The sequence below is a fragment of the Panulirus ornatus genome, chromosome 29 (assembly GCF_036320965.1).
Source record: "Panulirus ornatus isolate Po-2019 chromosome 29, ASM3632096v1, whole genome shotgun sequence".
NCBI classification, from domain to species: Eukaryota; Metazoa; Arthropoda; class Malacostraca; order Decapoda; family Palinuridae; genus Panulirus; species Panulirus ornatus.
The window spans coordinates 15308890-15320859 of record NC_092252.1 but is presented as its reverse complement, the minus strand read 5'-3'; the positions used below and the strand labels follow the sequence as shown (position 1 = coordinate 15320859).

At 39.0% G+C, this 11970-nt stretch overlaps 1 protein-coding gene across 1 annotated transcript; it reads right to left on the bottom strand.

Moving 5' to 3' along the window:
* LOC139758140 (trypsin-1-like) lies at nt 1-5221 on the bottom strand. Its single transcript, XM_071679290.1, has 6 exons — nt 5071-5221; nt 3888-4159; nt 2326-2496; nt 1498-1635; nt 1085-1237; nt 1-336 (listed from the first exon to the last, which is right to left on the bottom strand). Exons 1-6 carry the CDS (start codon nt 5171-5173, stop codon nt 202-204), a joined length of 972 nt encoding a protein of 323 aa, XP_071535391.1. The 5' UTR covers nt 5174-5221; the 3' UTR covers nt 1-201.
* Nucleotides 5222-11970: the final 6749 nt, after the last annotated feature.

Here is an 11970-nt window from a genome sequence, read left to right as displayed (position 1 = left end):
TTTGTTTATTATTCATGCATTTTAATGAAGACACTAATGTAATAGAATGTGGTTTAAGGAGTAGGGTCGTCTGATGCTCCGCGAGGTCTTGTACCATACAGTAGTTACACATGCCACTTGATATAGTCACTGGTCAATCTTGACGGACACCAGGGTGACCGTCTAGATGAGGACAAGAGGCGTGGTGTGCACAGCAGCTACCTACACCTTCGAGCTCTCGAAGCAGACACCATCAGCCGTTTTTTCTTCGATCCAGGTGAGGTAACTGTTGACACGAGTGTAGACCCCTGGGTAGGTCGCGTTCGCACACCCGATACCCCAGCTCACCACGCCGATCTGACCGTCAAAACAGATTATCGCAAGATATTATCTGGTGAAAATGACACTTTTCTTACATTCGCTGTTGTTGCAAGACTTATCAGACGCACACAAAAAAGAAGCAATTAAAGGCCATGACTTATAAACAAAGCCGTCAGACGTTCAGTAGTGTTGCCTGATTGAATATTCAGCTGTAGTGTGTGAAACGGAAGAAAGAAAAGACAAGTTATATTGGATGTAAATGCATGTTGACTGGGTAGAATGATTGCCTGACTTCCTTGCATCTCTGGGAAAAAAAATCTCCTGTGTTAACCACACCTCTGTAGACGTTGGTGTTCTCATTTCTTCCTTCTAAGTGACCACCATATAAGAAATATGAAAAACATGCAGAACAATGGTATAGCATACAATGTAGATGTCAGACTCAGTACTTTTTTTTAACAATAGTGACTATTGGAAAATAATAGGTTGGCTAAAAAAGATGTAATCAAGAACCTAGAGATATATATGTTGGGGATTTCCTGATTTTTTTTTTTTTTATGAATTTCGGCACCAGACTTAAGGCGAAATGCTGGAAAGCTGTATTACATTAGACGAAGAACAATGAAGCTAAGGATCTTGCAGTTGTACCCTCCCTGTCCAGTTGCACTGAACATACAAATGAAGTACCGCGCATCCAACAGTTATCAAATACTCCCTCAGTATCTGGAAAACTTGCAACACTGATACTAGACAGAGACATGAGAGATGTACGACCAGGACTGACCTGGTCATAGTTGCCATTCTCGTCCATGACGACCAAAGGTCCACCCGAGTCTCCCTGGCAGGAGTCCTTGTTGGGGCTGCTGGCACATAACATAGTGTCCTCGATCTGCGAGTAATCACCGTATTTCTCCTGACATTCGCTGTTCGACATTACCTGCAACAGATTGACTTCCTGTAAACTACAGTGGGGACTTAAGCTGTTGCCACGAAGCAAGTCGAATACTTTCTTAACTGTAAGTAAAACTGTTACGAGGTATGAAAGAGATATCAGTGTCCTCAGTTCTTTAGTGAGGTTCGTGATCAACAGTTAGATAAGTTGGTGCTGACTATACTTCTCAATATTCTCCTGTAAACTATGTATTGACTTTATGTCACGACGAAGAAATAAGACCTACACACACACACAACACCTACCGTAAGTGTTACCTCCTGCAGGACGTCAGAAGGGTAACCACCATGACTAGTGGTCCCCCAGCCGGTAACAGTGGCGGTTTCCCCTGCGTACTTACGTTCTCTCGGCGGTAGACACACCGGCAATAAATTTTCATCCATCTGCAAGTTAAGCACAGCTGTCCATAATCGTGGTAATTAGTGGTCGGTAACGAAGCAGCAAACACGCTGCCATAATCATTCATGATACAAGAAACATCTTAAAAGAGATCAGGGTAAGGTTCCTGAAAAACTTATCTTCTGTTTAATCAATTAATGAAAAATATAATGATGATGATAATAATAATAATAATAATAATAATAATAATAATAATAATAATAACAACAATAACAATAACAATAATCGGCATGGATGGGTCACGAGTCTTGTCGAGTTAATATTTCACTCCAGTTGGCCTGAGGGGCGCCCCATACCACCCACACTCGTGGCCTGTGGCATATCACCACACCCTTGCATTCATCGCTTTCTCGAACAACTTTATGTTTTTCATCAACATGTGTTGCACACGTATCAACGCAACCCTCCCCGGTGGCTGCCTACCTACCAGAGAGAAAAATAATGTGTGATGTATGACGACAGCCACCATATCGATGTGCTTAACTCTATCATATTTTTTCAGATAACTCATATTACAACGAGATAGCAGCTATAATACTACAAAATAACGAAATTTATTTCTTAACCACAGTTTGACTCATAGCACTCAGTAGATAATGGTAAGTTCACAATTTTGAAAATTAAGATAACATATCTGGTAAGGACGAGAAGTCGAGTCGGTGACAGAGACTTACGGTGACGGGCGAGGAGAGTCGGAGGAGAGCGATGTCGTTGACGAGGGTTTGTGCGTCGTATTTCTCGTGCTGGATGATCATCGACACCGACTTGTTCACCAACTCGGTCTCCTTCGTGTCGCTCAATCGGTGCTCTCTCAGATGTACGATCAAGGTGTGCTCCTCCAAGCCCTGTTTTCATCACATCAAACGGACAGCATTCATTATCAAGCATGTTAGTCATTACTGGATGGTTCATTTATTAGTGATGACAATCATTGTCTACATCTTGTCCGTGTTTCTGCTCTATCCCTCCCCTACACATGGTTAAGTCCTTAATAATACCCTTCACATAAACCTTCTCATTATATACTCTGCCTCCCAGACCGAATGTTTAGGAGGAAAGGAAAACATGGAAACAGCGACAAATAAAAATTGCAATTTCAATATCTAGATATAGAATTCTTTAAATTAATATAAATTACATTTCTGAATTACGCCAGTCAGTCGCGTGATAACGTAACCTAATTAATGTAACCAGCCCAAACTGAATTAATCTAGCCCGACCTAACCACCCAGTCTAATTAAACTAACTTAACCTTTGATAAGGTATTACTTTACACTGTGTTAAGGGATCAGTAATGTGACTTTTTCCCTGTTCATTTCATTCTTTAGCCAAAAGTGACTTTTTCTAATCTCCCTTTGACTTTTTTCCCCGATAAAATTAGTGACTAAAGTTTTAATGCGTGTGCCATGTCAACAAATCCTTAGTCCTGGTTTTTTCTTTAACTAGAATTTACTTGCTGTATGTGAGGGAAAGAGGGTTGTAATGGCAGTACAGGGAGTTAGAAATGAATCTTAGCCAATACAAGGATTGCGTGGACGCCTCTCCACACTATGGATAAAAATTTACCAGCATTCTTCCCACCCTAAAAGATACCATCATTAACATTGTATATACATCTGGTAAAAGTGGTTGTTTGGACTAGGTGAAAAAAAGTATAAATCAGATCTTTACGGTACCGTTATGTAGTCATTGCATCTCTATATAATGGCAATAGATATTCGGCCAGGAAGAGGTCGAAGAGGTTGAGTACCCTCTACTTCTTGACAGGAAAGGTCGACTTTTGGCTCCATAGATATGACCTTTGATGTATAGAATCTGATATCAAACCTTATCCTTGAAATCTTCAAAACTAGCTAATCGTAGCACATCCAGTTGTCGATAAAAACGCTGTAAAAAAAAAAAAAAAAAAGTCCTGCCAAGGGAAGTTCTGGCTACAGGTCGTCCGGAAAACCGAGTGTGCAACGTCTGCTTGTGGGGAGTGTCGCGTGCGTTGTTATGGTAAAACTTTTGCTGGCACAGATAACTAAGGGTGATAAGTCATATATAAGGTTGAGTTCTTAATTGCTGTTATACTGTTACTCGTCATACGAATATCATATGAGTTTCCTAAGAAGATAACACTCTTACTACTTTAAAGTCTGTTCATGGTTTTGATGTCTGTGTGTGAAATGTCTACTTAGGGCAACACTGTGGGATAATCAGCTGAGTGGTTGAGGTGAGGCAAGGGTATACGTACGTAAGTGCAGTGGGCAGCGGTCAGGACGTAGCGATCGTTGATCAGTGAACCGCCACAGATCTGCTCCAAGACGGCCTCCAAGACGTAATTCCAGCCAGTAGGCCAGTGGTACTCCCATCTGTACTGTTCGACGCGCATCATGAGAGCCGCTTGCCATGGCCACTCGTTCACTTCCGTTTCCACCCCGTTTACGATTCTGTTGCTGTTTTTCTCACCGCACAAACAGTCGTCTTCGTTTTGACCACAACCACTCCTTCCGCGCGGCTCTAGTGCTGTGGACACGATGCCATTACTCTTCATTACACCATTATAAAACTGTTGTCACACAGCAAGCAAGGCTACACATAGACACAAAGAAGCTAATCATAAAACAGCAGACGAGGGGGGAGGGAGGTTGATAAAATCACCGGAAAAGATAATCAGAAAGCAAATTAATACTTCTTTCAGAGGAGAAACTGAGCGAGGGACAACATAGTTTCGGGGGAAAGTCATACGTAAAGAGACCCTTACATTTTTACGGAGGCGGATCCCATTTAGACGAAAGAGAAAGCTAGGCTGGTTGTCTGCATCTGCTTAATGTGGACAGTATACAGAAATCCGAAAAGTTATATGAGTAGAGAAAATTCAAGAAATGTGGCCCCACGAGTGTAAAACTCCATCCCTGTAGAGTACAGATAGGTTTTACACCTGCAACCGAAGATAATGGCCTCCCTGATTGTGGATATGTCTCTGTGTTTACTCCACTCGAACCTTCACCTGTCGCCATACAATGTTCTGAGCTCCAAGGTACGTCAACTACTCCGCATTTTGAATCCACGCCACATTTGTTGCAGAGAAACATTTGGGGATCCATTATGGAGGACAAACGACACTTCACATAATCGAAACACGGAAGTTCATGTCGAACGACGTGGAACTTGCTCATAGCGAGTGTTCAGAAGTAAGGACATATAGGTTTTGTGCAAGTGCATACCTTAGGTATATAATTATATGAAACAGAAGACTGGAAACTCTGCTCTGACAAGCAGCAACTCCAACGGTTCAGGTGAACTCCTCACCCAGGAATCAACGGAGGAAAGTGGCGCTCTGAGACGAACTCATGAGTGGAATATTGTTGTAAACGCGTGTGGATGTGGAGCAAAGTGCTAGAGATACTAACATGAAAAAAAACGTAAGTACTAACTGTTGTAAGGGGGGTGAGTGGTGTTGGCTTGCTGGGGAGCCGCCATGCTGGATGTGACCATCACCACCGCCACCAGGATACTGACACCATGCTGTAACGCCATGGTCTACGCTGTGGCTTCCCTCGACTTGCGCTCCATTATATACCCGGGACCTCACACCTGCGCAATTTCCCCTCACACCCTAACCAACTCAAGAACTGTTGATAAAATTAATTTTCCTTGTGTTGTTTCTGCATTATTGAAGTTAAGTGCTTGTTGTGATTCTCTGCATGTATACAAAACTAAGTGGAACCGTAGAGATTAAATCCAAATAAACTCGCAGAAAACAGGAAGACAGAGACGCCAAGCTTTCGTCCATTTCTCAAGACATCCTCCAGGCAACTAGTTTTACGTTATCAAGGTTGGGTTATATAGAGAGGTAAGAGGAGACCTACAATATCTGGAATAAGTGACACAGGTTTAACCCTCGATAGGCGGGAGAGAAGGTTCCACTGGGTCACCTCCTAACCTAGCCATGTTATTACATTTATTCAAAGCTGCTTCATTTGCTGGTTCTCAATATTTGCATTGTTGAAATGTTATAAATTTTTGTACATTCCTTTATTTAGATTTAAAGATATTACATTTCTATTCAAGTCCAATCAGGATGTGAATAGAGAGCTATTTTCGAAGATTCCATGATTTTGAATGATTATGGTTTATGTGAACAAGCAAACCACTTGATTCACATCCTGTTCGAACATTAGACTTAGAAATGTTGGCTGATTCTTGTCCATAAAAGTTTACCAGTTTGGCCTATATACAACTTATAACAAGATTTACAAGGGATATTCTATTCACTGCCACTTTCATTTGTTGGGCTATTCTATATGGGAAAGTTTCTAGTTGTGCTGTTGTAATTAAGTACAACTTGAATGCTTTAATTCTTAAGAATGTCTACTGCTGACAATAGTTCAGTGTTGTAGGGTAGGAAGAGCATATTCTTATCTTCTACTTTGCAGTGATTGCAAATCCTGTGCTTTCACTTCAAAATGTTGAAAGTGTAGGTAAACTATCAAAGTGGCGGAGGTGAACTGAAAATTTACCAGATATCCCCTTACCTTCTGTAGTTTGTACATATACGACAAATTCTTGATAAGAACTTCCTCTGAGTTACATACAGCTTAGCCTCCTGGTTGGTAGGTAATGTGGGCCTTTTAATGAGATGGTGACAGAGTTAGGGGGAGCTGTCCTTACGACTCGCTTCTCAGAAATCCACCTTATACCTCGCTGTAGGAATTTCTTATTTCCCAACACATCTTACACCCTTCTTAGAGTATATAGGGTTCTGTTATATTTGACATCAAATAAAGTCGAAGTACGTGACAGATAAGGTGCTTTAGTGGAGGTAAGTTTTTTTTTTCTCTTTCCAGCGTAAAGCGGAAACTGTGATGCCATCAACCAAAGAAGATTTATTCATTGTCCACATTATTAACTTCAAAATAACAGATTTCAGCATAATATTACATATATTATTTGTTTTATTTTAGACTTTGGGTGTTTTTGTGTTAGTTCTTAAAACGAGATTATGAACATACGATGTATTATTTACTAACACATTTACCATAATTTTCAACTGTGGAACCGGTGCATAACTGCAGTGCGTATCCTATTAATGCTTCCGAATTCCACCTCTAATATTTTTTTTCTATTTTATAATCTATTTATCAACCAACACGGCGATAGGTTGTGAATAGGGTATGCTGAACAGTAATGATCAATGTGTTTGGTCAGTAAGCAAATGAGCCTGAATGGTACCGAGTTGCTCCACAGATGTTTTTTCGATATCCAATTTCTAGTATGAATATTTCATTGCCAAGTGAAGGGCGAGTGAATAGCGACACTTGTTAACAAATCTAATATACACCTGTGGTTGGCTAGTTCTTTGGAGTAATAAATATGCGGGGGGAAACCATGGCGCTGTTGAAGATACGAGAGGAAAATTATACGATTTAGGGATGGAAGATGAGCTTTTAGTAGAACGTGTTCAAACTACTGCTGGAATATTTTTCATCATGTTTTGAGACTCCGCTATATTTTTTTCGTCTTATATTTGTTCAACCCAGGTGTTGAGTTTGTATTTACTAATCATTGTCGCTCAGCTATTGACGGGCAGATTTACCTTTGCCAAATCAACTTGCACCACCTGATAAAAAGCCGGACTGTAATGAGTAAAAATATATAGCCAAACCTAGATTTGGGATAGACTAATGCAGGAGAAATGAAAATTTTTTTACACGTTTTTGAGCGAATTCATGCAGACATCTTAAGGTGTACTTCCGGAAAGTGGCCTGAGGTGGATCAGAGATACTTGATCTGGCCCAGTGATGAAGCTGTGTTAATTCGCATATTATCTAAAAATGAATCTGCTGACTCAATTAGGACAGCGTTTATGCTATACTTCCCACTGGGTGAATCAAAGCCAACTTATCTCTATCCACCAACAACTCTAAGTACACAGAGGCTGTCCTGGGGCTGATTGATCCATTGGCTTATAATTGTTTGCTGATGCTTATTAATTTACATGTATGATTCTGATCTTGAGCATGAAAACATAGCCCAGTATGGTCGAGAAAAAAATTATATGTTCTGTATCAAGTTACAAGTATATATAATGGTTCTGGTGACATTGTCGTATATGCACATAGTCATATATGAATTACTGTATTCCATGCTTGGAGTTTTCAAGTCTTCCTGGGATGGTCAATGCTTTGCTAGCATAGATAACTTATGTTGGACATGCATATTTTCCACTCTGTCCTGGAAACTCTGCATAGTTATCAAGTGCATTATGTATTCATTTTTTTTCTGAGAGTAACCATTTCACATTTACAGGCGTTTTGTTCATCCTGGTACGTTGTACTGGCACAGCTTCACATATCTAGGGTGGTTCTTAACCTTTGCCTCTCTACTAACCAGAATGTAATCAAAAGATTTCTGTCTCAGTTCTCCTGGCAAGACTTTTCTTCAACCAACCCTTCCCATACGCTGCATTCTGTTCTATTCATTATTCTTATGAGCTGCCTGCATGTACTCCTAGCCCCCAAGGGTTGGATGCAAGGCATGTGCCTGGCAGCTGGTTAACAGGGTGTGTGGAGACTGGCAACCGTTTGACCTCTACCTTCCCTTAAACAGATAGTTGTGGAATCCTTTCTTCCTTTTGTCTTTCCCTCTTATGATCATTCTTCCTTTTGACAGCTCTTCAAACATCTGCAGTATCCTGAATAATCATTTTTTTTTTTTTTATTTTCTTTCACCTAAGGTAGCTTTTCATTTGAGGTGTGTTTTGCTCATATCGTTAGTAAAAAAAAAAAAAAAAAAAGGCAGTGTATGATGAAAGACAGAATATGAAAGGTAGACTTTTATGTATACTAGACATAAGAAGTTTGTTTAGGAGTCTTTTATTAAGTGGTGAAGTTCTGTTTGTTGAAATTGATGGTTTTGTAATCTTTATGAAGTATATCATACACAAGTATAGTAAAAGTTTGTGATTGTAAAACATTTTCAAGTTTAGAATTGCTGTGTTTTCAAATTGATAAAATATTTCTTATTCCAAGTAAGGAGGCTTATCAAGTTTCCCATTTGTCAATTGCAGAGACAAATCGAAGTGTGGAGATCCTTTGCACCTCATACTGGAAACAAAGGAAGAACTTAAGCTTGTTTGGAATTCATATTAAAAAATTTGTGATGAGGAAAGGGAAAGAATGAGAAGACTGAAAGAAAAGTGGGTAATATGTGTATGGTGCATGAAGGCTGGTTTAAAGTAGCCCAGTAAATGTTTTAAACTAGACAGAAAACCACCAAAATTTACAAGGAGGGAAGATGGTTCCAGGCACCAGCTGCTGTCCATAGCCTATCTCCAGGGTTGCTTGGACTGATGTGGGCAAAAGTATATTCCTTGAATGAACCAGTCAGGGTCATGGGAAGGAGTAGTATTGTCACCTGTGCATTCCTCAGTGGCAGTACCCAAACATTTATAGAGTAAGTGATATGCTTTGGTGAGCAGATGTCTTGGGATGGGCAATTTTACTGCCTGAGTCGTTCCTTTTGTTGGCAGTAGTCTAGACTTACATGAAGACAGCTAAAACTTTTAACACTGACTTTGTGGAATTGGGAAAAAGCCTTTCAGCCTGAACAAACAAGATACCCAAAGACATAAAACTATTTATATAAAATTATTTATGGTTACCTAAATGGGATAACACATAAGACATCTGGCAATGATTTTCAAAAATGAGTAAAAGTGGTAAGTGGATTCAATAAGAAATGTGATGAAACTCTGTTCAAACGTGGAATCTGTGGCTTAAAACTGCCTGAAGTTTGTTATAAATGAAATGCATCTCTACCCCACTCCATCCCCCCTAAAAAAAAATTATATAACCAAGGGTCAAACTTTCCTAGGTTACAATAAAATCATCACAGCCTAGTTTTGAGGAAAAGAACAAGTAAATGATACCTTACTGTTCAAGTCAGTAAAACCAAACTGATCAGAACCTGGAGCTGAAAGTTCTTAGTGTAAGAAATTATAATCCCACGATTGATTGCATGTGAAAAAACAGCATTATAGTTAGTTTTGAAACAATAATGGGCTGGGGAGTCTCAAGAAAATTTCAGTCTGGAAAGTTGATGAAATACACATTCTTCTCTAGGATAACAGAGCTTTTTTTGATATGAGGCACCTTCCAAGAAAAAGGGGGGAAAACAATTAATTTCACTGACCACCTTTTAAAGGTAACTTTCTTCCAAGTCAAACTGTGGAGATTCTTTGCACCTCACACTGGAAACTAAGGAAGAAATTTGTTGGACTTCATATCTAAAAATTTGTGGTGAGAAAAGGGAAAGGAAGAAAAATGTCTGGGGACAACTTGTGGTCGGTCTAATGTTCTACTTAAATATATATCTGCAAATGCTCCTGCCTGTGGGTAGTAAAAAAGGACTACAGCAAGTACTTTTTTTGTCTGTCTTCTGCTAATAGTCTATAAAATTGGGTTATAACACTACTTGTCAAGCAGTGTAACCTAAAGCAATGGTGCAACTATCAAATGATGCATTTGTGTTAAGGGGGAAAAGATTGTTTTTCATAACTTATGAAGAAACCAAAAGCTAATTTTTCCTGTGGTTTGAAAGCCACTGTACAATACAATAATGTGAGATCTACGATCTGTTGCCCAAAAACTTTTCAGATTAAGACATGAGAATTTTTGTGTGTTAATCCTGTCTGACAAGCACAAAAATGTAATCTTTAATTAAATACTTATGAAAAAAGTAGTTTCTGACCACTTTGGAAATATTTATTTATTCATTATACTTGATCACTGTTTCCTGCATCAGCAAGGTAGTGCCAGAAAACAGACAAAGAATGACCCATCCATTTGTATACACACACATATAAATATATATAAAAATGCCCATACACGCACATATACATATCAATATATACAGACATGTACATATTCATACTAACTTGGTTTCCTCCACTACTGGCACTAACCCACCCCACAGGAAACAGCATTGCTACCCCCTGCTTCAGTGAGGTAGCACCAGGAACAACAGCTCCCAATCCACATCCAGGCCTCACAGGCTTTTCCATGGTTTACCCAAGACATTTCACATGTGGTTATAATTATTTCACTTCCACTGTGAAGGTCCTTTACTGTGTACAAGGGAAGAAAGGTGCATAAGAGTCTCATGTAATTCAAATTACTTCTATTGCCTTCCTTTTACACTTAAAAAATAATACTGTAACCATTATGATTAATATTAAGATACAAATGATAAAGTATTGTTTAAAGATAATACATCAGAATGCATTCATACCATTACAAATATATAAAGGAGACTTCCAAAAACTTAGTTAACACAGTTTCTTGTAGAGAAGGACATGTATATGTACATGCTATATAAGCAATGTACCAACTTTCCTAAAACTTTTACATAGCTACATAGGCAGTAATAATCTTATAAAAATACCAGATCTTGGGAAGCCACTGAAATGAATACTGTTTCTTAAGTACACACTAGCAATGTACCACTAACCACTATCTCAAGGATAAATCCAATGAATAGCAAAAATAAATGAAAAGAAATACCAAAGAGTTGTTGATTGAAAGCTTATAATAGATATCTCATGCTAGGATTCACAAGGAGTATAACAGTAAACAGAAACCATAAAAGAGAATGCAGGTTTTTATCCACAGTGAAAGAGTAACAACATTTGTGATAAACATAGCCTACTACCAAGGATTACAAACCATAAGTAGTGAAAGGAAAGTCTCATGAGAAAGAGATGTGATTATATCTTAACAGCAGTGAACCCGTTGCATATACTGAGAGAGAGAGAGAGAGAGAGAGAGAGAGAGAGAGAGAGAGAGAGAGAGAGAGAGAGAGAGAGAGAGAGAGAGAGAGAGAGAGCAACTTTTTGATGCCCAAAACTTCTGCATTAGGATGAGGTTTAAAGAGGGAAAATTAGGAAGAATTGCCTTCTGCCAGTATGATGTCAAAGGTGAAGCACAAAATGCTAAAAACTGGCACTGGAGTTCACAGTTTGGAGACTTTTCCTGTGGCCATCCCCTAGATGAGTTTTCAGAGGGAACGGGCATCAGAAATAGTTATGAGAAAAATTCAAGGTAAGTGAAGATACATATATTCCACATATGACTCTGGAGGAGAGAGTCTTGTCATAGTTTGATATAATATTCTTTGAAGAATCTTTAGATCAAAAATTTATAAGGAAAAGAGCAAGTAAATGATACCTTACTGTTCAAGTCAGTAAAACCAAACTGATCAGGAGAGCCCGGAGCTGAAAGTTCTTAGTGTGAAATTATAATCCCACAATTGATTGCATGTGGAAAACAGCATTA

Coding starts and splice junctions, on each gene's coding strand:
- LOC139758140 (XM_071679290.1), bottom strand. CDS start 5,173: ATGGCGTTACAGCATGGTGTCAGTATCCTGGTGGCGGTGGTGATGGTC. Junction 2,497..3,887: donor CCGCTGCCCACTGCACTTAC/GTACGTATACCC, acceptor TGATGAAAACAG/GGCTTGGAGGAGCACACCTT. Junction 1,636..2,325: donor GACTCTCCTCGCCCGTCACC/GTAAGTCTCTGT, acceptor CTTAACTTGCAG/ATGGATGAAAATTTATTGCC.